Genomic DNA, 27,775 nt, shown 5'->3' on the forward strand with positions numbered 1-27,775 from the left:
CCGTCCATAATAATATACATTATATAGACTAAATGACATTTTAACCCTTACATGCACAGTGGTCACTCCAGTGGACAGTTATTCTACAGCTGTTCTCTTGTATATTCATGGATTTTGTTGCTCTTTTCATTGTTATTTATTTATTTATTTATTTTACACATATCTTTACTAAAGTTTTCAGACACTCCATATCTTTTCTGACATGAATTGATAACATTATGTAGATCTCTCCTGAGCATAAACCCCCAGAATCACAAGCCCTCTCCATAGTTTTCACACAATTTATCAGTAAATACATGTTTCTGTGCGTCAAAAATTAAACGTGTGGTGTCCAGCTGAGTGCATATTTTTTCCACTTTATGAAAAATAGGTTCATAAGAAATTTTTTTCATTATTATTATTATTTTTTTTTTTAATGTATTTTTTACATTTTTAAATTTAGTTTTATTTTATTTATTTATCTATTTTTATTTATTTTTCAGAAGAAAATATTCAATCGCACTGTTTTTTCGTGCCTAAAGAGGAATAAAAACACTCAGGAAAAAAAATTTGATTAAGGTTCTCATAATTCATGCATGAAAGGGTAAAATTAATGTTTATTTGCAACACAGTATCGCAAACTATTACATGATCAAAAACAAATCAATTTTAGCAAAAAATAGTCTCTGTTTTGAATGTATGGGGTCGCCAGAAATTTGTGATGTTGAAATGGGGTCCCTAACCAAAAAACCACTGGTTGAAACGGTTAACAGAAATCTGTTTGGATGAACTTTAAAACAAGCAAAACAGAAAGAGGGGACATTCACGGCTTCATTTCAACTTGAAAATGATTGAGGACAGAGGAGTTTTTCCAGAGGAAAAGTCAGTAAAACACATTATACTTTGCCAGGAATGCATGGAATTCTCACCCTCATTAAATCTCCAAAAACGATGTGGCTTTTGGAGAATGAAATGCCTGCAAATGTTTCATAAGTGTATGCATGTGCCCAACCATAGGGCTCTGTAAAGAAACAATACTCAATTCAATGCACTGGTGACAAAAGGATGTATGTAGACTTCAGGCACAGACGCAGCACAATAACACATGGATCTACTCAGCTTTTTTCCAGCGTTCACAGTCCAGTTTGGAGCCACACAGTTGAAGTTATGTGTTTCCGTATGTTGTGTGTTTTTTTCCTTTGTTCTCACTTTCTCATTTTCTCTCTTGTCTTAACCTCATGCCGTAAATGCCCACAGTACTTCTGGTCAGCAGTAAGTAAAGCAGTGACTCATACAGTGGGAGTTGGGTTTCAGACAGATGGAAGTAGTTAGGGCCTGTACTACTGTAACACCACAGATGCTTTTTTTTTTTTTAAGAGTCCAATCTGTCTGTAGTGCTACTGCTCTGCCGTATGCCCCCGTCATCGACTCCAGTGTTCCTGTGACTCACTTTTACTGTGAACTTCACCTTCTAATGATGCCTGAGATCTGTTTGCATTTAACCATTTGCCACAAATCTGCATTTAAGTGTCTCCTTACTCTGTTATTACTCACAGTTTGACCACATGAGATGCACAAACATGAGGGAGATTTTATTTACGGTGCACATCACCAGCAGTGTACACTTCCATCTTAAGTCAACACTACAAAATTAAACAACCTAAGGGCAGGTTTTAATGAATAATAAGTTGAATTAAACAGATTTAAATTATTTCAGGATTAAATCTTAACCATTTTCAGGGGAAGTAGCCTAACTGTATCATACTGTGTTGACTTTAATAATAAAACCTTAATTACTCATTTTAAGCCACTTACATTGAATCTCTACCTTTTTTGTTGTAATAATATGTGACACATGACTGAATAGGTCATGATAATTTGATGATACTAAAGCGATCGTATCTAACACATGGTTCCCCTACATTACATTTGTTTATAATGTAGACCATTTATGCAAATCTATGAGGAGTGACAGTTGTTTTTGAGTCAACTGGAAATAAAATGATACTTTATATTATTCAAAACATTTAAATTTATCGTAAAGATGGTTCAAATGAGCTAAAATGAATGAAGAGTAAAAATAACTAAATAATACCTACGTCCTTTCTAGATAAAGTAGATTATTTAAAGTAGATTAGTAAAGAAAATAACAACTCTGGTTGTGTTTACATTTGCACACAATAACAACTAAATCAACAAACTGAACAAAACTAAACCTACAATCAAGGAAATTAACAAAAAATGAATAAAATAATTTTAAAAAATGGAAAAAAATGAACAAAAATGAACAAAAAACAAATGATCATAACATCAATATAATCAATAAAAATAAACAAAACAAATCAACAAACTTTGGACAAAAATAACAATGAAAATACTTCACAAATACTGCAAAAGGTTAAAAAAAAACCCATAATATTTAGTTTTCATTAACAAGCCTACATTTAAAATACATTTTAATGAATATTTCAGAACTTGAAATGCACTCTGCTATATCATGCTTATATTACGCATCAGTTTATTGCCATCATTTTTAAGAAACTACAGACTGTGTCCTCTAGTAAACATGAGTCCTAGATAAGCACATATTTGTTTGTTTGTTTGTGAACCATCTAGATGCCTCTGCTTCGTGTCCACTCTGAATAAGAGCAGGATCAGATGTGGTGTTCACTTATATGTTGACATTACAGGAAATCATAAGTGCACTGTCATAATTAAGACATCACCATTTTAATTAGAATAGTTAGTGCTCCATTATCTTCCTACAGATGACTATATCCTGGAGGTCAGTGGTCTCTGAACCCGGCCCCATCCTCCGCTCAAAGTGCGTGGGTGCATCTCTGCTGTTATTACAGGCATCAAAACAGTTGTACACAGATAATGTGGGAACAGGGGGAGGTGGATGTAATGATTACCTGGAATACGGGACTGACTGACTTCTACATCTACATACAGTCATGGAAAAAATTATTAGACCATCAAAAACAACGGTTATGCAATCAAGTACTAACTCCTGTGTGTATCATGTGACTGAAACAGGCAGAAAAGAAAACATGGAATGCCTAAAAGTACTGTTTTTGTCAGTATAATGCCATAGATAATGATGTAAGAACTGAAGTGGTTTTGGTTATTATCAAGAAAACATGGAAATTGGATAGATATCAGCTCTGAAATTAAAGTCTTATGAGATATTTTTCTTGTTATCATTATATTTGTCCAAACAAATGTACCTTTAATTGTACCGGGCATTAAAATGAACAAGAAACTGATGAAAACAAGGGTGGTCTAATAATTTTTTCCGCGACTGTATAAGAAACAGAACAGTGTTAAATGTTGTGATTTGTCCTGATGAAGGGTTTATACTCATTTTAGTTCAGGGGGTAATATGATCTGAAATGGACCAGTAAAATAATAACATTGAAAAAAAGTCAAATTATATTACGAAAATGTTTAAATCTACAAAGTTTCCTTAAAAAATGTATATAACCTGAAATGTGAAGAACCTGACATTTCTTTCTGACATTTACATTACAACTTACTAAACTGTTAAGACCTGTAAACTGTATTTTAATATATCTGCTGGTTTTTGCACTTTGTCTCACTGTCTTTCAGTGTATCAGGCTGCAATGATGAATACATTCAGGACCAGACTAAGTACTGACATAATTCTGTTAATCTGCATGGTTATTGTAACAGCTTTGTTCAGATATGACCCATTTGGACGTTCAGTGTCTCCGTAGTGAACGTGGAAACACCATCATCTTCTATAACATTGATTTATCACTGAAACCCATGGAGTTGGATTATCGACAGTGGATGGAGATACTTGTTTTATCTTCACTTAATGATATATTTTACTGAAAAAGTGACTTTTTCTTCAGTTTTCTTTGTTTTTAATATAATAACCCTCATCTTCAATCTGGGCTTTTATGAATGTTGGAGCCAAAATACAGTTTTGTTTGTCTATTCCTCTTTTTGTTTTGACCTTAGTTTACTAATTGTTTAGAGGGTGTGGCTGTGATTGCCACAGGTGCAATTCATCTTGGGTGTGGCGAACTTACATATACCTGCTGTGTGAGGTGGGCGAGGTGTGTGTGAGGACAGCCCCAAACAATTTTCTGACCGTAGAACATGAAAGCAAGAGATTGAGTTGGTCGGCTTTTGGAAGGTCTTCTTTTGTGTTAAGAGGCTTATTTTGTTTATATATCGAGAGTATTTAGAAAGACAATCGTGAACAGTGATGAATACTTGGACTTTTACACTGGAAAATAAATGGATTGGCATATCCAAACACAAAGAAGCCCAGCCGGACATTCATTCATTCACGCGTCAAAAATACAACAGGTTGAACCTTTCCACACCGTTGTAGTGGTTAAAGGTGAAGCTACTACAATGAATATCAACATGATTACTGAATTAAATAAAGGAAATACCAGATTTTCACTCAAAAATCATGTATAATATATAAATAATGCCAATTCCAAATTATCCTCTATATATTAGAGAGAAAAAAGTAAAATTATGTGATGAAAATGTTTACATCTACCAACTATCCTTTAGAACAATGTGAATTGCATGAACAAACTGAAATTTCTTAAGAAAACTAACTGCAATTTTAACAATATTCTGTCTCAGTTTATCATTTACACATGTAAATTACAACTTACAGATCACAGTGAATCAACAAATACACAAAACATTTAATAACAGGCAGAATATTGGTAAACTTGCACTTCAGACATTTCAAAATGTTCATATTTGTTCAGGTTATTCACATTTGTGTGAAATGATAGTTTGTTTTAGTGTAAATACAGTAAAATGACATGAAAATATTTACATTTACAAAGAGAAAAATTTGGAGTTGTGAGTATTTCTTGGTTATTATGATAGTATTTTATTGATCTGACCCACGTTAGATTAAATTGGTCTGTATGTGGAACCTGAACTGAAGTGATTCATATTTTCAGTGTAATTTTTCATTGTACAAACTCATCCCAAGGGCCTGACTGGACCCTTTGGGGGGCTGGATTTGGGGCCCAGGCTGCATGTTTGAGACCTCTGCTATAATCTGAGGACGTGAGTCGTTGCCACGTCAGGAGGAATTCTTTATACAACACACGCCATCTCCTGGCCTAGTCAGAAATAACAAGAGTTTATTTGACTTGACTGCACTTAGCCTGTAGATGGAGATGCATTCACTGACCCATGGCTTCAACCCATCCATGGTGGAAGCTTTACGTCCTGCCCAGACTGTACTGAACACTGTCATTGAAAGGAACACTTCAAATGCGCACACAGACTTTTTGTAGATGTAGTAGTGGTTTCATGCTTTGATATACAAAACAGGAGATATTTTGATTCACAGACTGAGTTTTAATGCGATGATGAGTTTTGTCTCTATAAGGACAAACAGCTGCGTCCTCTGCCTGCTCAAGTAGTCTGGTGCTCTCCAGTGACGGTATGTCTTGGCAAGACCTAGAATACCACATACACACTCAGGAAAGTGGGTCAGCGACACAGAAATGCATTGCAGCTGAGACCTGGAGACACGCAGGAAAAAAGAAAACTACTACTGGGTGATACTGGAGTCCACAGGTGTCAAACATGCGGCCCGGGGGCCAAAACTGGCCCGCCAAAGGGTGCAATCTGGCCCTTGGGATGAATTAGTGAAATTCAAAGATTACACTACAAAAGACAAGCCTGTTGTGATGTTTTGATGTTGTGATCAAATGTTGTCGTGATACGTTGTGATGTCTTATTCTCTTTTAATTGTATAGTAAGTGTTTGAATATGTATCTTGTATTATATTGTACAGGCATTGTGTGTTTTGTGCTCCCTTAACAGTCTGTTATGTATATGTTATTTGTTACATTAGTGCCCTATCAAATGTCTAACCATGTCTTTCTCCTGTAAATGTTTGTTTTTTTACTGCCTTTTTAAAACTTGGCCAGGGGACTACAGATGAAAACCAGCCTTCTGGCTAATTCTGGCTTTTTTTTTTTAACCATGTGTAACCATGTGTTTTAGGAAATTGCATTGTCCCTTTTCAAATAAACTAAACTAAAGTAAACTAAAGTAAACTAAACTAAACTAAACTAAACTAAACTAAACTAAACTAAGATATTAACAATCCTTTTAGTTCAGGTTCCACATTGAGACCAATTCAACCTCAAGTGGGCAGGATTCAGTCAAATACTATCATAATAACATAGAAATAATGACAATTCTAAACTTTTCCCTTTGTAAATGTAAATATTTTCATGTATTTACACTAAAACAAAGTATTATTTCACAAAAAATGTGAATAACCTGAACAAATATGAAAAACCTGAAATGTCTTATGAGAAGTAAGTGCAATTTTAACAAGATCCTGCCTGTTACTAAATGTTTTTATGTATTTGTAGATCCACTGTGATCTGTAAGTTATAATGTACGTGTGTAAATGATAAACTGAGGCATAATATTGTTCAAATTATACTTATTTTTTCAGTTTTTTCATGTTATTCGCATCTTTTGAAAAGATAGTTTGCAGATGTAAACCTTTTCATAATGTAAATCAACTTTTTTTTTGCTGTAAAACATAAAGAAAAGTTTGGAGTTGACATTATTTATATATAATTATGTTATTATTTTACAGGTTCGGCCCATTTCAGATTAAATGTAGCTGAATGTGGCCCCTGAACTAAAATGAGTTTGACACCAGACTGCCATCCTTTAGTGCCCATGCAGTTCACATCTGGTGCTCAGATCTGATTTTTTTTTTTTTGTCAATATCAGTCAACATGAACAAAAGCATCGCAAAGACTCTGCCTGTCATGGATGACGTTGAAAGATTTCTTTACGAAGGGAACACATGTAAATTAATTTCTAAAATGTATGACTTGTTGTTGAATGAGGGTCCAAAGCCAGGTTTGGATAAGTCTAGACCAGTGGTTTCCAACCTTTTTTGGCTCATGACCCCATTTTAACATCACAAATTTCTGGTGACCCCACACATTCAAAACAGAGACAATTTTTTTTTTTTTTGCTAAAATTAGTTTGTTTTTCCATTGACCCTCAAATTGCACAAATATAACTTGCGCATAAAAATGTACCTAAAGGAAAAATGACAATTTTGCCAAAAGTCTCATTTTTTGATTAAAAGTTTTTTGCGCTGGCAAGAGGTGGTTTTTTGGGCGTAGCGCAAATGGTATATCACGCAACTAGAGTCAGGTGAATTAAAAAACTGGATGTTGACGTATGTTACAACAAGTGAAGAAGAAGAAGAAACATGTCGAGGTATGTGTGGACACACCAGGAAACCCAATGATTTTTTAATTTAGTACGAGATAGAGGGGTAATATATAATAATAATGAATATATCTGTAAATCAACACCATATTTACGTTCGTCGCCATGTTTACGGAATGACTTCTCCTGTCATCTCACGACAATAAATAAACAAATCATCGCATTTGTGATTTAATGGAAAAACCAACATTATGCACTTCTGTTTTTTCGACATTTAGTAAATATCGGTAAAGTTTTGCGCAGATGTCCAATGGAAAAGTGACTAATGATGAGTCCTGGCTCTGAGGCCTGTGATAAACCTCAGAGAACCAGGATAAACAGTATCAAGGGCATTTAACCCTTTCATGCACAGTGGTCACTCCAGTGGACAGTTCTTCTCCAACTGTTCTCTTGTATATTCATGGGTTTTGTTGTTTTAGTTCCATATCAGCCAACACAGTGGACACTTATGCATCATCTCATAAACTGCAATTCATACCATTATTGTAACTTTGCTGTTCTTGATTGGTTCTTGAGTGGAAATCCATTGTTATTATTTATTTTTTACATATTATCTCCATGAAGTGAGTAATAACTAGTATTAGAATATGTTAAAATGTGAGAAAACATCAGATTAGCTGCATTAAACATGGTTTCATTTCACTGTTTTCATATCACTTTATGATATTGGGTTTTAAATACATGTGTCTTTGCTTCAAGAGTAAAATTCATGCTGCAGCTGAGTGGACATTTTTATAACTCCATGAAAAACAGGTTGATTTTTTTTTTTAATTCAATCACATTGTTTTTTTTTTTTTTCATGCCTAAAGAGGAATAAAAACACTCTGGAAAAAAAAAATCTTGACTAAGGTTCTCATAATTCATGCATGAAAGGGTTAAGCTCTGAGACGATGCATTCATATAAATAATGTCCCCATAATCCAGCACAGACATAAAAGTGGCAGATGTATCCTTCTTCCAACACCTGATTCAAATGATAAACCTATCATCAAGCTCTGCAGAAGTCTGATAATGACCGTCAGTCAGGTGGACTGGAAGAGGGGAACATATAAAACATGCAGGATAGTAGCTCTCCAGGACCAGGGTTGGTGACCTCTGTTTTAACCCGTTTAACCCTGACCATATTTTCAAGGGAAAAACGCCTAAAAAGACATTCCCAAAGTAAATGAAGAACTACTTCACAATAATAAGGTTCATATGGATGTTCTTGGTGTCTATGGACATTTAGAGGCCTCACAGAATCTATTCCCATTGTCTAAAATATTGTATCTATTACTATGCCGGAGTAAACTGTACCAAACTAAAAGAAACATTAGAATTTTTTATCCTCGCCTGTTTTTTTTGGCTGGATTGACGATGATATGCATAAATTAATTGTTTGTGTTGGAGATTTTTAATAGCGTATATTTCACCCCACAAAGATTAAAAATCATGTTTGAACATTAAAGTTTGCACTAAAATACACTTTTGATGTACTTTTGTTAACATTAGGGTCTAAACTTTGAGCAAAAGTTGAAAAAAACATCCATTATCCTGATTTATTATATTTTTATAGTAGATGAATATTAATATAATTTTTTCGGCCCGCGGGCAGGCTGATGGGTAGTTTGTGTAAACATTTTCATAGTGTAATGTTACTTTTTTCACTCTAAAACAGAGGAAACTTTGATACTTTTCTACCAGTTTTATACTCAAACGTAGTGTGTTTCTGTGTATATATACTGTATTTCATGTCAGGTCAGATGTTCTTTCATTGCTTTTTCCTTTGTCTTTCCTCTACACAGTTTGACCACTAATAGAAACATGGCAGAGATTGTTCAAACAAAGTAGGGAGGTTATGTCTGTCTGCATGTTGTTTATGAGCTATGTGTAAGCAAGTGAGGTTAAAAGGTGATTTTATTGAGCTTATTTCATTTGTGGGAGAAGGTTTTATGTTTATAGCCTTGAACAATGCAATACCAAGACACAAAGACATCATTGCTACTTGTATATATGTATTTTTTAACGTTTTACTCAGTACTTTGATGATCTAAAATACCACCATCCAAACAGAGTAGATCACTCCATTCAAGGATTTTCTGTACTGAAGCCAACATCCTTAACTTCAAGGTTCAGAAACTGTTCTGGATGAAGATTTCCATGACCAAAACAGGAGAGGATGACAGTGACTTTTCCAGTAACAGACTGTGTGTGTAGGTGTCAGCTTAGGTTTGTTTAACTTAGGAGAACGTCTGTCCAAAGCACAGAGGAGGCACAAGAGGAGGGGGCACAGGACGTAAACAAAGGAATCCAACCTGCCATCTGTGCAGATGGACGGCATCTGCTGGTCCCACATGCACACAGACAGACAGACAGATGGACGCACACACAGATCCACACTCATGAAAATATGACCTGTACTTTATTTGCAAGCTTTGATTTTTCAACCATATCGTGCAGTGCAATGCATTGTATTTGTAATAGTTTAAAGGCTGTCATAAGTGGTAAACTAGTGTGTGTGATTGAACACAGTCTGATACAGTGTATTCCAACCTTGGGGTCGGGACCCCATGTGGGGTCGCCTGAAATTTCTAGTAAGTGATTAAAAAAAATGAAATATAAAAAATACCTTGCTAATAAAAAATATATGGTGAGTTGACAGAGACAATCAGAATACATAAAAGACATGACAAACTGTGAAACTGAAACTGAAGCACTGTGGTACGGTTCATCTGTCAAATGTTCATTGTGGTCGGTTTCAGATGCTGCAGCTCTTTCATAATTCATAGTTTGAGTTCTTGTTTGTTCAGGATTAATTGTCTTGTAAATCCAAGCTGGACTGACTGTACATATCCTGACCAAGGAAAATCAAATTCTCACTTTGTGCAGTAATCTACACCTGGCTTTTCTGCCTCCGTCCATAATAATATACATTATATAGACTGTCATCTAAAATTAACATTTATTTGCAACATAGTATAGCAAACTATTACATGATCAAAAACAAATTAATTTTTGCAACAAAAAAAAAGTCTCCATTTTGAATGTCAGGGGTCACCAGAGATCTGTGAGGTTAAAATGGGGTCACGAGCCAAAAAAGGTTGGCTGTCATAAGTAGTAAACTAGTGTGTGTGTGTGTGTGTGTGTGTGTGTGTGTGTGTGTGATTGAACACAGCCTACTATGTTAAAAGGAATTCAGAAAAATACATCAAAAGAAATGAACATCAGACTGGGGGCAGATGTCGGGACACTTCCTGTCACTGTACTGAGTCCTGCACATCAGTTTAAGTTTTCTTCAACTGCTTTGCTTAGTTTGGCACAATTCTGCAAACATACAATCTACTGGGTACTTTTATCAAAAGGTGCTATTTGTGCAATTTCTAAATCAAAATCATTACAAAATTATCTAAAATGATCATTAACCCATAAAGACCCAGGGCTACTTTTTTTTTTTTTTTTTTTAACTTTTTTTTTTTTTTAACTTTATTTTTCTTATTTTACTACAAACATGGTTAAACATACAAAACACAAACAGCAGGATTAAGGAGTCACAATTTACATCGCAAAAATCCCAAGGGTTACTTTTGTGTCAGTTCCCAAATGAATTGTTCTCTGTATTTAATTTTTCTTAAGTGATTTATCATCATTTTATTATAATTTTATCTTCTGTATTTTGTGGGGTTTTTTTCAGTGAAAATCATGTATTTTCCTATATTTAATTCACTGGTCATGTACACGTTAATAAAAACTCAGATTATAGTTGAAAGTTATATAAATGCAGGGAAAACTGAAGAAAAAGTGTCTTTTTTGGTCAAATCTATTATTAACTGAACATAAACCCAGTGTGTCCATCCATTGTCATTGATCCAACTCCATGGGTTTTACTGGTGAATTGATGTTGTAGAAGATGTCAGTGTTTCCACCGTAACAATAGAGCCTCTGAACATCCAAATGGGTCATATCTGATGACCATGAAAAGATGATAAACTGTATTTTACCAGTAAAATAATAATAATGAAAAAAGTCAAAGTACATTATGAAAATGTTTACATCTACAAAGTTTCCTTAAAAAATGTGAATAACAACCTCAAATTTGTTAATACAAATAAGTGCTATTTTAACAATATTTTGCTTCAGTTTATCATTTTCAAATGTTCATTACAACTTACAGATCACAGTGGACCTAAAACACACAAAACATTTAGTAACAGACAGAATATTATTTAAATGTCCCTTCCTTCCCTTAAGACATTTCCAGTTGTTCATATTTGTTCAGGTAATTCACATTCTGTGTGAAAGGATAGTTTGTAAATGTCAACATTTTTATGGAATTTTACTTTTTACACTAAAACAAAAGAGAAATATTTGGAGTTGTCAATATTTATTATGATCCTGTTTTACTGGTCTGATCCACTTTAGGCCATACTGGTCTGTATGTGGAATATGAACTAAAAATACTTTAACATCCCTGATTGTTAATAACTTCAGTGTAGTCTTTGCATCTCAAAAATTCATCCCATAGGCTGGATTGGAGCCTTTGGTGTGCCAGTTTTGGCCCGCGGGCCATATGTTAGACACCTGTGCTTTAAATGAACTAATAATACATTCCGTCTGATTAGATGCTAGTGATGTGAGTTTTGTATTTACTGTGGTGCACAGCATCTCATGTAAAGCCTTATAGTGTTGATACCTCCAACTGAGTTAAAGGGGTCATATTGTGCCAAACCCACTTTTATTAGTCTTTGGTAGATTTATCTGTGTATTTGGGGACCATAACAGTTCAGAAAGTTTCACCATACCATACCATACCATACCATACCATACCATACCATACCATACCATACCATACCATACCATACCAACTTTATTCATAATGCACTTTAAGAACTTTAAAGCAATTTCATTTGAACCCTCCAGGTGCTGCAAAGCTATCTTTTAATTTTTAATCTTTTAATTATCCATTTTAATTCCTGCTTAATTTGTTACATTTTATAACTTGTTATGTCACGTCATTTGCACATATAAGGTCAAGACTTCCAACGAACATTTCTCAGAGTACATCATAATTGTTTGTCAGCAGCAGCGGTTGTAGTCCATACTGAAAATATGTCCAAACGTTGAGTCGATTACATAAAATGTTCAGTTGTTGGTTATATTAACACAAGTGGCTGAACAGGACAGAAAACACGGTCAACATCCTGAAGGGGGTGGGGCATGAAGTGGCTCATGTGCATTTAAAGGGCCAGCGCTCAAAACCATCTTTCTGGTGTCATTACTCAGAAATAGGGTTGAAGATGGACCTGTGGAGTTGAATTAATGAAGAATTCAGACCCAAGCAGAGCATTTACAGTTTATGTAGACCACAGGGAAATGTTTTAAAATGCATAATTCCATTTAAAAAAACAAATATCACTCCTTTAAGACTGATAGACAATAGCATTCAGTTAGAGAGATAAAATTAACATAAGTGTAAACATCCAGTATGAAGAGTGAAAAAGGCTATCTGTAACACTCTGACCTCTATATTTTACACACTGCCAAAGGAAGGTTTCATTTGCACTGACTTTTCATGTAGGATTTTGTTTTGAGCCTAATGCTTCTTGTCAGCTCTGACCTTCTATAGGTAAGCTTCTGTGTGATACCAGGCTGTACCACATTAACTGTTTAGACAAATGTACCTAGAGTTTGGAGGATCTCGACCCAGTTTCAAGGTAATGAGCCAAAGCAATTGAGTAAAACTGTAAACACAAATGCACTTCCTTCACACTTCAATGCGTCATAACCTGTGGGTGGATGTTGAACAGTAAGTCATCGTTGCCTCGGCGAATTTCGAGCAGGAGAGGCTGGTGACCCTGTAACGCCTCCCAGATGTCATCAATAGTCTGGACAGGGTGTCCATTTACTTTGACTATAACATCCCCTTCCTGTATGCCTCCACTAAGACACAGAGGAGAATGGGAGATAGTGATCGATGCAACAGAGAGACAACAAAATGATCCAACATTGATCTAAAACCTTCAGACTAGTTGAAGGATGACATATTTTATTGTCACATTAACCCTTTCATGCATGAATTATGAAAAAAAATATCTAGATTTTCAGTCAGGTCATGACCCAAACACTGAAAATACAATATCCCAGATACCAGTGGTCGAAATGAGTTTCCTTCATAGGGTGGCTGGGTCCACCCTTAGACCCTTAGGGTGAGGAGCTCAGTCACCAGGGAGGAGCTCAGAGTAGAGCCCCTGCTCCTCCACATCCAGACAGGCCAGCTGAGGTGCTGAGGTGGCTCAGACAGCTGTTTCAGATGCCTCCTGAATGCCTCTCTGGGGAGGTGTTCTGGGCATGTCCCACCAGAAGGAGACCTCAGGGAAGACCTAGGACACACTGGAGAGACTACTGCCTCGTTTCCACTGCGTGGTATCAGCTCGACCCGACTCAGCTCGGCCTTTTTGCGTTTCCATTACGAAAAAGGACCTGGAATCTGATACTCGGTACTACTTTTTTGGTATCACCTCCGCCGAGGTTCCAGGACTGGGGACCAGATACTAAAACGTGACGTGTACACACTGCAGACCACTGATTGGTCAGACAGTTTTCTCTGTGACCCGCCGTTTTACAAAAAACAGATGCAGAAGTGGACAGTAAATATAGCGCTGCATTAATCCACATGATAACAGCCCAAAACTACACTATGGCCGGTCGAGGAGGTTCAGTCTTTGGTGGCTGACGTAAAAATTCAGATGAGACAATGCACAATGAGTGAGTTTTCAGCAACTCTCTGAACAGACGCCTTGGAAGTAATGCGCCGCATCACTGTGACGTCCAGGTACTGTAAAGTCTGTAGTATCTTGTAATGGAAACGGTCTCCAGGAATACCAAGTCGAGCCAAGTCAGGCCGAGCTGAGCTGGTTCCACGTAGTGGAAACGTGGCATATGTCTCTCGGCTGGCCTGGGTTAGCCTCAGTATGCCCTCGGAGGAGCTAAAGGAGGTGCCTGAGGAGAGGGAAGTCTGGGGATCCCTGCTTAGACTGGTGCCTCTGCGACATGGCATAAGCGGAAGAAGATGGATGGATGGATGGATGGATGGATGGATGGATCCATTAAGCCTCCTGAGACCCAGGAAACTACAAGTTTTGGATTTTTTTAATTAAATAATTGCTAACATTGGAAACATCATTATGCAACAGTTTTTACAGAAGCATTTTTTTTTTAAAATTATGTAATGTCCTTTGCGGTGGACAGTTTTATAAATAAATATATACATATATATAAAGCTGTGAAACTCTTGTCCACAAACGTGGACAGAAAACCCATGGCTGGGTCTTAGGAGGTTAATTTTATGAGATCACAGAACAGTCCAAATTCTAAAACTAAGATTATACTTTTTTTCATTGTATTGCTTCGGGTCTATAGAGACTGCCCCCATATGGTTTGGAGAATATTGCCTTCATAACCTTTTGGAAAAGGACATCATGCATGAAAGGGTTAAAATGTAAATCATCTAAAACACCACACAAATCTGTACTACTTTGTTGATCCATGGCCTAGTTCCTGGTGAAGTGTCTGCTGGCCTTGCGTTGTGTAAGTGTTTTGGTCATTGCATGTGTGTGTGAACATACTTTTCTGCTGGAGTGTTAGGTATGACTTGTCGCACTAAAACGCCACTGCTGACTTCAGGAAAGCCTGGGTTCTGACGTCTCAACTCTGCTACTAGACTGAGACACACAAAAGACCAATATAAGGAAGCCAATGCAAAAGCTAATGTGTAAAGGAGCGCTAAGGTTGATACAAATATGAATACTAATATAATGATACTGCATCAGCAGTGCCAGGAAAGGTTACAAATGATGATGCATAAAAACAGTTATGTGCTGAAAATGAATGTGCATGTATTAAAAACTTACACTTTAGTGACTGTGAGCATCCTGATCCCTAAAAACCTCCTCTTTCCTCCAGATGCTTCTAAAATCAACATATAAATACATCCATTATGCACTGCAGTCAAATATTGCATGTGGGACTTTTTTTTGTATTTCCTTAGCTACAGAAGCTGAGCAGACTTGAAAATCCAAGGTTTATTTGAGTGACTCTCACCTGCATCAGACTGCGGCTCCTCTGTAAATCCTCTTTGTAAGCGGCTTTTTTCTGCAACAATAACCACAAAGCTGAGATGTTAAATATTTAGAAACCAGAACTTCGCAACGAGAATTCCAACACGTCTTAGGGTCTCAGGCTTAAAAAACTCTAACTGTATTAAGGGTTTGATTTCACCTTTGTCTCGTTCAGACTTGGACTCCAGTGCTTTGCTGTGTTTGGTTTGAGACTCTGCCAGGAAGCGGCTGATCCTGTCTGAGGGAATCGCAAAAGAGATTCCTGCTGTCACTTTAAGAGTGTTGATGCCGATAACCTCGCCATCCTAAACACACACACACACACACACACACACACACAAAAAGGTTATTACAGGGCATACAATATGATGATGGAATAATTTGGGGAATTAATTTGGTCACCTTTTAAGCATAACAACAATATAGGCAATTTATTAAGTGAGATATGAAAAAAGTAGGGTTGTCAAAATGAATGCATTAACGCAGATTAATCAATCATCATGATTAATTTAATTAAAAATTTACCCATTAACCCATCTACAGTGCAGAATGACTCTGAACATCTCATCCAAAACATTTGGGGCAGTTTGTCCAAGTACAGTTACTGTCATGCATGAACAAATGGGCCGTTGATCTGGTAGAGACAGGCAGCAGAACCAGCCAATAAAGATGGAAGACATAAAACAGTACGTCGGTCCTCTGGATGGAAATATGAGGACAAAAAAACCCCAAGACGGAACAGTCGACTGACATAAAGTATTATACACACTCTGCAGGACGGAGTTTTCTTTTCACTGAAGCACTTCCGGTTTAAAATACCATATTCTGGAGAAAGTCTGAGTTTGTACACCATGAATACTGCCCTACTACTGCTATTTATGTTACAGCAGGCATCACTATGCTTATGCTTATGTTGCCACCCTTATTGTTGTTATTATCATTTATTTTATTTTATTTTTTATATTTAGACTTTTATGTTTGTGGCCTGTTACTTTTGAGTGTGTTTAGTTGGTTTATTCCTTTAGGGGTGGGGGGGCGGGAAGAGCGCATAAGGGAGAACTGCAAAATGTAAGACCCAGTATCACTATGTTTGTACTGTATCTAGATGACTTTCTTTAGTAAAATAAAAAGATATTTAAAAATATAAATATATACCACATTAACACAGATCATACGTTTGTCGGGGATTCTGCTAGCTAGCACTTTGGCCAAAGCATCGCCCAGTTTGTGACAAACACATTAAGTGCATAAATATTCCCTTCTTTAGGCAAAATGAAATGCGATTAATACAGATTAAAAATGAATGATATTTAATCGTGATTAATCAAAAATGATCCACAGCAACCCTGTGATTAATGGGATTAAAAAATTTTAATTGTTTGACAGCCCTAGAAAAAAGAAAAAAAGGTAAAGATTTGCTATTTTTTTAAACAATATAACTTCAGCTCAAGATGGGTGTTTTCACATCTGAAAGCCTTTTTTTCCATTTTGTGAGTGGACAGTCGTGGGTGACGTCTGTAATTCCTTTCATGGCTGTATCATTAAAACTGGATCTGGAACTCCAAAATGCCATCTGTTCTCTTCATTAGTACACAAGCCAAAAACGTCCTGGCTTCTGTGTTATAACCACATGATTCAGTCTTTAGCACATGTGGAATAGGAGATTAATTCATTTATTTATTTTATTGCTGTAGTACCGTGAGTGGCCACCGCGGAAAGAAGCCACAGCTCTGAGTGTTAACACTGCATCCAGATCTCTACAGTTCATTTTTCCCTTCCTCCATCACACATTTGTTTTTCTAATTTTTTTTTTTGTCACAATAGCCTTGAGTAACCCCCTGTAAGTGGTCTGGGAGTCCAAAACTATTCAGAGGGTGTCTGACCATCTGTTTGGTCCTCACTGTGGTCTGAGGTGGTTTCACACCTGCACATTTAGTTCATATCAAACTGAAAAGTCTGGATTTCAGGAAGTCAGTCTGAAAGCACATCAAATAAGTCTTTGAAATCATTTGGTTCATCACAGCATATCACTCACCAAATTAACAAGAGGCCCTCCTGAATTGCCGTACTTCAGATGAGGTGAAAAGAACAAGGAAACAAACATATGAGTGATTGACAGACAACTGCATCCATATACTTTATAAAACAAGGCCCTGATTTGTACACTGCAAAAAAGGTGTCTAAAACAAGATAAAAACACTAAATCTGAGGAAAAAGGTACTCAAAACAAGTGAAATATCTGTCCATGAGGCAGGATAATTTCACTTGACAAGATTTCTTGAATTCAGATTGTTAAATCTAGAAATAAGCATGTCTACAGACGGATGAACACTGAAATAAGTAATTAACTCTTAAAACAAGATCAGTTATCTAACACTACTAAATCAGTTTTTTGTTTTTTTTTAAAATCTAGGTAAGAACCAAATAATTTGTAGTCTATACACTGTATGTGAACCGTCTGTATGTGTGTGTGTGTGCTCACATTAATAATGGCATCAGTCTGGATGTAGTCCATGTCTGAGTCCTTGATGCCCAGCTCTTTGCCGTCTCTCTGGGCGGTGCTGACGATGCCGGTGGTGACGGTGTTCTGCAGGGCAAAAGGACTGCCGATGGCAACGACGAACTCCCCCGGCCTCAGGTCAGACGAGCGTCCCACAGACAGCACAGGAAGCTTTTTCTGCTCCAAAACACACAACAACAAACACCAGCACACTAACTAATGCAGAGCTTGAGGTGTTAAAATGTACATGATTTTATGTTAAAGCATCACCACCTGCTGGTCAGTTTGGTTTATTTTTACCTACGCCAGGAGGTATTGTGATCACTTTGCTTTGTGTGTTTGTGTGCGTGCATGTTTGTTTGTTTGTTTGTTAGCAAGATAAGCAAGCCCCCCCCACCCCCCGATCGCCACCAAAATTTAATCATTTCTCCCTTGTGCCAGCATCAACATTTCCTGAAAATTTCATGCAAATCCATCCATAGCTTTTTGAGTTATCTTGCTAACTAACAAACAAACAAACAAACAAACAAACACGCACGCATGGGAGGCAGATCTGTCTTGGTGGAGGTCTGCGCTCTCCGAGTGCTTTTCTTGTTAAACTTGTCCTTTGTGTTGGCTTACGGTGATATCTACAGTATATTATAAAAAAGGAAGTGGACTCTGTCTGTGTGTCTCGGACATCACACAAAATCTGGTAAGAGCTGACTACTGCAGTTTGTCATATTTGTGTATTTTTGGTCAAGGAACAGACGAGAGAAAATGGCAAGTTGATAGGAGCAATATTTTGGGAGATATTAATAATTTTGGAATACAATACCCTTACAATCACGCTGCTATACCCAGAACCAAAGAATCATAGAAGTGAAGTGGGTTACCTTGCAAAAGATAAAAGATAGGGTGGTAGAATGGTGTCAAATTTCATGTGTAGAAACAGACATGCCAGCTGAGAGGTTATTCAACTGAAAATGCCAGTGGAATTTACCAAGAAAGGAATGAACTGGATCAGAGGTAAGTCTATCTAGAACCTGTGGTGTCTGGTTCAAAATACACTATCTTTTCATTAAATAAATTTGAGAAGTTAAACAATTTTTTTTTCCTTCATAAACTCTTCAATATACTACATAAAATAGTATATTGAAGAGTTTAAGAAGAAAAAAAAAATTGGATCATATATTATTTGATTTTTGCAGCCTGGCATATGTCAATGATTAACTCCAACATCGGTTAATTTGCATTATTATTTTTGGCGCTAGGTCAAATGTTCAAAAATGCTAGCATCTGTCACCAAGTGTGTGTAAAATGCACACCTATAAATCAAACTATTAAATATTATATATTGATTTATTTTTCTGCTCTAATTTGATTTTATTTTTGTAAATCAAGGTCAGCCCTAATCATACATATCAAATAATCATTCATTTTAGATTTTTTTTAACCCTTTAAATGATGTCTTTTCATCATGATGTCACTACATTTTTTGATGCAAAAAACACAAAATATGTTTTTTTGTTTTTTCAAAATACTACATAAAAATTGGATTACATATTATTAGATTTTTGCAGCCTGGCATATGTCAATGATTAACAGCAACATTAACAATGTTTATAAATTAATTTAGATCCTCACCTCTCAAATGAAGCCCAGATATCAGTAAAAGCAGGATTTATGCCTTAATGGCTTTTGGATCAAAAACAGTGGTTATAATGGAAGAAATAGTGCATTTTTGGCACACTTGGGAGTCAGATGCTAGTCTTGTAATTTTCTTTTGTTTACAATGTGCAGATTTTAGTTAGTGGCCAGAATTTTAAAGATCATGCACAAATGAACAACTTTTGAATTCTAACCTTATTTAAATTGTGAAAAATAATATGATGTTTTTTATCACGAAGTGCAAAGTGTGCCTAAAAAGCGCACCCGGATACCGGAGGGTTAATAGGAGATCTGTGAACTTCTGTTTACTTAAATAAAGGACCTGAACACTTCTTCCACCACAGAAGAAGAGTCCGACACTTACAAAGCTGTCCAAGTATTTCAGAGATGGGTGTGAGAATACACACATCGGCGCAGTGTCTGTGAGTCACAGAGCTGATGTTTAGAAGACTTTTCCCGTTAGTCTTATGAATGTCTAGCCGAACACTGACGGAGCCTGGCACTCAAACAAGACATGATGTGAACGGTACTGGAGTTTCATCAGCTTAGTGAGGCAAAGGTTGTAAAGTCTGCCCGTGTGTTTCTCCCCACCTGAGGATTGACCTTAATAGTAGCGATGTCGGCTTTCCTGTCCACTTCCCTGACCATGGCGTCGTATGCGTCACCGTCGTGGAGCTGAACGCGTAACTGGGGCCTCCCTGTCACTGTGGTCGCTGTGGTTACCACGTGAGCATTAGTGACAATCACACCAGAGTGGGTTACAATGAATCCGGAGCCGCTGGAGAGGCGCATATGTCGGCCAAACAGAGGGTGTCTGGAGAAAAGACGGAGATGGTCAAATAAGACAGAAAAATAAAGCTGTGTTTTCATTCTAGGATTAAATAAACAATAGAAGGGTATTTGAGGTTTAAGCTTCCACTGTTATGACTGAAAAGAGTTGCTATAACAAAACAATCATTCACATCTACAGTGTATAAAGCAGAAGAACCTCAGATAGGCCATTACTGTATGTTTCTAAAGATACAGACAAAAAAAATGACAAACATTTTTAAACATACAAGTTTCTCAGACCTTACAAAGAGTTCAATGTGGACGACAGCAGGAGCTATTTTCTCCACTACATCAGCAATGAAATTGAACTTGTAGCGAGGGCTGTTGGGATGATCCAGGGAACAACCTATACTGACACGAAGAACCCACTGCATTAACATAAACACACACATATACAGCATTCACCATGATGACTGTAGCATTAAACACAGCTTAAAGGAGGAGAATCTATCTATCTATCTATCTATCTATCTATCTATCTATCTATCTATCTATCTATATGGACAAAAGTATTGGAACACATTGAGTGTTTCTTTTCTAACAGGTCTGGGATACAAAACAACAATGACAAATATCATAATATAGTTTTATATTGTGATAAATATCATTGCATGGGTTAGTTTTGTTTAAATTGTTATATTTTCTTCCAAAATGCCTCAGATATGATTTTTACTTAATTTCTCTCAACACTGACTTTTTTTTTTTGTTCCCATGATTATGATTTTAAATGTTCTACCTTGCAATTTCTAAAATATTTTTCATGCTCTGACTGTAAATAATAATTTTCTATCACAACTAACCATCTACTTTCCTCACATTGCACTTACGAAGAAAAATCTCTGATTAAACTTTTAGGAAATATTTATGTTTGTATCTGAAATCAGTATGAACGGGAGATCTTACAACTGTAGCCATGATGTGTCCCAATATTTTTGTCCATATAGTGTACATGACAAAATCATTCTAAAATAAAAATGCACTAATGAATTAAAAATGTGGAATATGACATGTAAAATGTACTTATTTCATGTAATTTTTTAGGTATTTAAAGTCTGTGCAGATTCTTCTACAGATGAGAGGGAAAACAACCAAGTCATAGTCTGTTACCTTATTGGTCTGAAAGTCATTTGTTAAGCCTTTTTTGTGTGTCTAATATGTACAACTTTGGAATTAATCACTGGACCACTGTAAGAAAGTATATAAGTTATAAATGTAACTTTTAAAGACATCAGGGTTAGTCTAAATGTGAGACACATGAAATGCTTCCTCTATGACGTTAACCCATAAAGACCCAAACAGCCACCAGCGACCAAAATAATCTGATCTAAACTGTTTAATACCTGTTGATCCATTAATCATATCAATACATGTAAATAATTGGTGTAAAATACAGTTCATCAGATATGACCCATTTGGACGTTCAGAGGCTCTGTAGTTACCATGGAAACACTGTCATCTTCTACAACATTGATTCACCAGTAAAACTGATATGTAAAGCACTTTGTGCTACAGTTTTTAATGTATGAAAAGTGCTATATAAATAAAGATTATTACCTACGCCAAGGAGGTTATGTTTTTGCCAGGGTTTGTTTGTTTGTTTGTTTGTTTGTTTGTTTGTCTGTCCGTTAGTGTGCAACATAACTCAAAAAGTTATGGACAGATTTGGATGAAATTTTCAGGGTTTGTTGGAAATGGGATAAGGAAGAAATGATTACATTTTGGTGGTGATCGGGGGTGGGGGGGCCCACGGGGGGGGCACTGATCAGCCTTGGCGGAGGTCTGCGCTCTCCAAGTGCTTCTAGTTATTATTAAAACCCATGGAGTTGGATCAGCGACAGTGGATGGACACACTTGTTTTTAAATTCAGTTATTGATATTTTTGGTGAAAAGTCTCTTTTTCTTCAGTTTTCTCTGGTTACCTCCGCCAAGGAGGTTATATTTTTGCCAGGGTTTGTTTGTTTGTTTGTTTGTTTGTCTGTTTGTTTGTCTGTCCGTTAGTGTGCAACATAACTCAAAAAGTTATGGACAGATTTGGATGAAATTTTCAGGGTTTGTTGGAAATGGGATAAGGAAGAAATGATTAAATTTTGGTGGTGATCAGGGGTGGGGGGGCCCACGGGGGGCGCCACTGATCAGCCTTGGCGGAGGTCTGCGCTCTCCGAGTGCTTCTAGTTTGATATAATAACATTTGAATTGACTCTGAGTTTTCATGAACATCTAAATGAAACAGAGTAATCTAAATATAGGGAAATACATGATTTACAGTGAAAAACACTAAATACAGAGGATAATATTATAATAAATTGTGATAAATCAATGTAAGAAAGCTTAAATAGACAGATGAATTCATTTGGAAACTCACAAAAGTAGCACTGGGTCTTTATGGGTAAATATAAAAATAAACTCTACAGTATTTAAATTAAGAACTAAAGCCCATTTTTGTTCAGTAACAAGTAACAAATACATGAAGAACCTCTGATGAAATGCAAATAATATTCAACAAAATATCCAAAGTTGATGGTGAATGACTGTTACATGATGGTCTGACTGTTATCTCCAAAGTGCTGTGATTTCAATGACATGTGAAATGAAGACGTGACTTTTCAAACATAAGTCTGTGTTTACACTGACTGACTGACCTGATAATAATAGAACTGGACACTGATATGACAGTAAACATGGTCAGGGACCTTCATTTAAGCACAAATGTGCAAATATCACAATGTACAAATCTAGATTATGATGATTTGTGATTTTTAAAAACTGGGTCAACTGAAAAAAAAAAAAAAAAAAAAAAAAAGCAAAAAAGCTTTTGTTAAATATTTTGTTAATTATTTTGATCATTTTGGTATTTTTCCTTCATTTTTTTGATTCCTTTGCTTATTTTTGCTCGTTGTGTTGTGAGTCCAAACTGACTTCCTTTTAAATTTACTATCATGCAGGGAAAAACCATTTGAGACACACTCCAGAAAAAACACAGGCTTAAACTGTGTTTCCTTTAAAAGACATCCACACACTCTGCTACCTTGGATAACACTGGTTTACCTTTCCTTTTTTAAAGAAATTATCTGCTTCAGTGATTAAATGTGCTAAATGTTACATATTTGAATATGATTAATTGGAAAACAAATGAAAAAGTGTTGGTTTGCTGATCATTACACACACACACACACACACACACACACACACATATATATATATATATATATATATATATATATATATATATATATATATATATATATATATATATATATATATATATATATATATATATATGTTGGTTTATGTACATTTATTCAATAGATTTATAAATGTTCTACTAGATAGAACCTGTAAATGTTACAGACATTATGGACTATCAAACAGCTCAAATAATGTACTGAGCTAAAAAATAACCTATTACCAACAAGTATGCAGAAATTATTCAGCGTTCATGAGGGAAGTAAGAATTTAAGGGGGAAAATTAACTTTATATTATGTGTTTATATAAATTATATTTGTTTGTAATAATATAAAGCCAGAAACAAAATTATTTAACAGTCAGTATCAGGCATTAGAGTATAGATATGTTTAGATAGGAAGTTTATTATTGTTATTAATTATTTAAGGAAAAGGGGTGGGAGTTTATAAGTTATACTTCTTCTAACTCCTTTTTGCATATGTGTTATATATCTTATATTTAAGTGTTTTGTTTGTTTATTTAGTTTTCTTCTTTTTTGACATTCATATTCAAATAAATACATCGATAAACTGAATGTATTGTCATGAGCAGACAGTTTTAAGTAGATCTAGTAGCTCTGAGACAAATATTCCTTTAGAGCAGGGGTGTCAAACCCACTTTAGTTCAGGGGCCACATACAGCCTAATATGATAGAAAGTGGGCCGGCCCAAAAAATAATATAAATAATAGGATAATAACTTTTGAGTGAAAAAAGTAAAATTCCAAAATGAAAATGTTTCCATCTATGAATTATACTCGAACATAACATGAACAAATATGAACATCCTGAACATTCTTGAGGAAAATAAGTGTAATGTTAACAATATTACACCTTAGTTTATTATTTATCCATATGCATCACAACTTAGAGATCACAGTGGATCTAAAAACACACAAAACATTAAATAACAGACAGAACATTATTAAAATTCCACATACTTCTCTTAAAAGATTTGAGGTTGTTCACTTTTTTTTTTTTTTTTTTAATATAAAAGACTAGACTGTAAATGTAAACATTTATGTAATTTTACTTTTTTTTTTTTTTTTTACACTAAAACAAAGAGAAAAAATACCAGTTTTTATAATTTATAGGTTATTATGGTAGTATTTACTGGTCTGATCATTTTTAGATTGAATTGACCTAAAATGCTTTTAACATCCTTGATTGTTCATATCTTCAGTGTGATTTTTGCATTTCACAAATTCATTCCAGGGCCTGGATTTGGCCCCCGGGCCGCATGTTTGACACCTGTGCTTTAGAGTAAAAACCCATTCTCTCATTAATTCTGAATTTCACATTTTGACCCAAGACTGTATCTGTGAAACTTCAGCCAACCAGTATTTAGGACTGGAATAGTCTTTATCAGTGTCTCACATGTGGGAAAATGTCATTACTTTTATTCTGGAAACATTTTACTTGCAGACCAGTGGAACAAATGAATAGTTTCAGAATGTTAAATAACTCTGTAAAGTGGGATCAGAGCTGAATGGACACTTGGGTCAAATGTTGTGTTTATTCAGACGCAGACCCGGTCCCGGTGCAGACCCGGTCCCGGTGCAGCCCTACCTGCCCCTGGAGCTGAGCAGCAGCCCAGGTGTTCTTGGGTGATTTCCTTGCTCCCTCTCTGCTGGGCTCTCCTGCTGGCCGCCTTCATCTTGCACACGTTCCCGTAGGTCCTCCCGTCGCTCGCGCACACCTCCTGCTGGCTCGTGCACCTGCAGACCCCCTTGGACCCCCCTCGCCTCCTCCCCGGGCCCAGCGGCTTACACTCCAGACCGTCGCCGCAGGGCAGGCTGTTTTTGCGGCCGCAGGGGTCCCCCTCAGCCGGTGAGCACACCAGACAGCAGTTGCACCGGTCCGGGACGTACCCGCCCGGACAGCTGGGGCTCGGGCACAGGCTCGTGTCGCACCGGGACGCGCACTTGTCAGGACGCGCGGCTCCGGTCAAGTTACGCGCAAAGAGAAAAAGTGCGAAGACTAAAAGTATTTGCATTCTGATAAAAGTGAAAAGTGACAGGAAGCTCCAGGGGATGAGGTTCAGTCCTGGTACTTTCTAGTCATATTATCATTATTATTATTATTCCAGTCACAGTAAAGCAGACCCGGACTGGAGTGAACAGGATCAGATCCACAGTGGGCCCACATCCATGTTCAGGATCTGAGGGGACTGACTGTGACCCACGTCCTGCCTGAAGAAAAGTATGAAAGGAGTGAATGTGTTCATAGGTGCAGAGCAGAGAGGAGCCACGGACCCACTGTGGAAACGGACCCCATCTAGTGGAGACACAGACACCAGCATTTAACAGCAGGTGGTTGGAGTCCTGAGCCCAGAACACACCCACAGTCATGTGATCCATCTGTCATAAAGCTGAATGAGTTAGGCTGAGAGAGAGCCTGTTTATTTACATTTACCAATTTTCACTTTTCCTTCAGATACTGTATGTACAGGATGTACTAGTGACTGCATTAAGCAGCTCACACTGACTCTGTGTGTGTGTGTGTGTGTGTGTGTGTGTGTGTGTGTGTATATATATATAGATATAGATATATATATATATAAATATAGATAGATAGATAGATAGATAGATAGATAGATAGATAGATAGATAGATAGATAGATAGATAGATAGATAGATAGATAGATAGATAGATGAACGTATTTGTGTATGTATGTATATGTGAGCATGTCTGTAATGTGTAATATGAATGTATGCATGCATGCATGCATGCATGCATGTATGTATGTATGTATGTATGTATGTATGTATGTATGTGTGTATTGTGTGTATACATGTATGCATGCATGTATGTATGCATGTATGACACGTTTATGACACGACACGTTTATGACATGTTTATAACGCGTCACGCGACGACACGTTTATGACATGTTTATAACGCATCACGCGACGGCACGTTTATGAAACATTTATAACGCGTCATGCGACGGAACGTTTATGAAACGTTTATAACGCGTCACATGACGACACATTTATTACATGTTTATAATGCGTCACGCGACGACACGTTTATGACACGTTTAACGCGTCACGTGACGACACGTTTATGACACATTTATAACGCGTCACGCGACGACAGGTTTATGACACATTTATAACGCGTCACGCGACGACACGTTTATAACGTGTCACGCGACGACACGTTTACGACACGTTTATTACGCGTCACGCGACGGTTAGTTTATGACACGTTTAAAATGCGTCACACGACGAAACATTTATAACGAGTCACGCGACGTCACGTTTATGACACGTTCATAACGCGTCACGCGACGGCATGTTTATGACACGTTTAAAACGCGTCACGCGACGGCAAGTTTATGACATGTTTAAAATGCGTCACGCGACGACACGTTTATAAAACGTCACGCGACGACACATTTATGACACGTTCATAATGCGTCACGCGACGACACGTTTATGACACATTTACAACGCGTCACGTGACTACGCGTTTATGACACGTTTATAACGCGTCACACGACGACAGGTTTTTGACACGCTTATAACGTGTCACGCGACGACACGTTTATAACGCTTCACGCGACGACACGTGTATAACACATTTATAACATATCACGCGGCGACACATTTATTACACGTTTATAACGCGTCACGCGATGGCACGTTTATGACACGTTTATAACGCGTCACGCGACAGCAAGTTTATGACATGTTTACAATGCGTCACGCGACGACATGTTTATAAAACGTCATGCGACACGTTTATGACACGTTCATAACGCGTCACGCGACGACACGTTTATGACATGTTTATAAAGCATCACGCAACGACACGTGTATGACACGTTTATAACGCGTCACGCGACGACACGTTTATGACACGTTTAAAACGCGTCACGCGATGACAGGTTTTTGACACGTTTATAATGCGTCACGTGATGACATGTTTATAACGCGTCACGCGGCGACACGTTTATTACACGTTTATAACGCGTCACGCAACGACACGTTTATGACACGTTTATAATGCGTCACGTGATGACATGTTTATAACGCGTCACGCGACGGCACGTTTATGACACGTTTATAACGCGTCACGCGACGGCACGTTTATACCGCGTCACACGATGACACGTTTGACACGTTTATAACGCGTCACGCGATGACACGTTTATAACACGTTTATAACGAGTCACGCGAGAACACGTTTATAATACGTCACAC

General features: G+C 36.8%; 1 protein-coding gene across 1 annotated transcript; it reads right to left on the reverse strand.

Moving 5' to 3' along the window:
- Window positions 1-5,310: 5,310 nt before the first annotated feature.
- LOC115420454 (serine protease HTRA3-like) lies at window positions 5,311-25,626 on the reverse strand. Its single transcript, XM_030135736.1, has 11 exons — window positions 25,134-25,626; window positions 20,584-20,689; window positions 20,104-20,326; window positions 17,845-18,039; window positions 17,398-17,430; window positions 15,523-15,667; window positions 15,346-15,396; window positions 15,156-15,213; window positions 14,871-14,966; window positions 13,032-13,185; window positions 5,311-5,454 (listed from the first exon to the last, which is right to left on the reverse strand). Exons 1-11 carry the CDS (start codon window positions 25,558-25,560, stop codon window positions 5,410-5,412), a joined length of 1,533 nt encoding a protein of 510 aa, XP_029991596.1. The 5' UTR covers window positions 25,561-25,626; the 3' UTR covers window positions 5,311-5,409.
- Between the last annotated feature and the right edge of the window lie 2,149 nt (window positions 25,627-27,775).

The sequence above is a fragment of the Sphaeramia orbicularis genome, chromosome 1 (genome assembly GCF_902148855.1).
Source record: "Sphaeramia orbicularis chromosome 1, fSphaOr1.1, whole genome shotgun sequence".
Classification (NCBI taxonomy): domain Eukaryota; kingdom Metazoa; phylum Chordata; class Actinopteri; order Kurtiformes; family Apogonidae; genus Sphaeramia; species Sphaeramia orbicularis.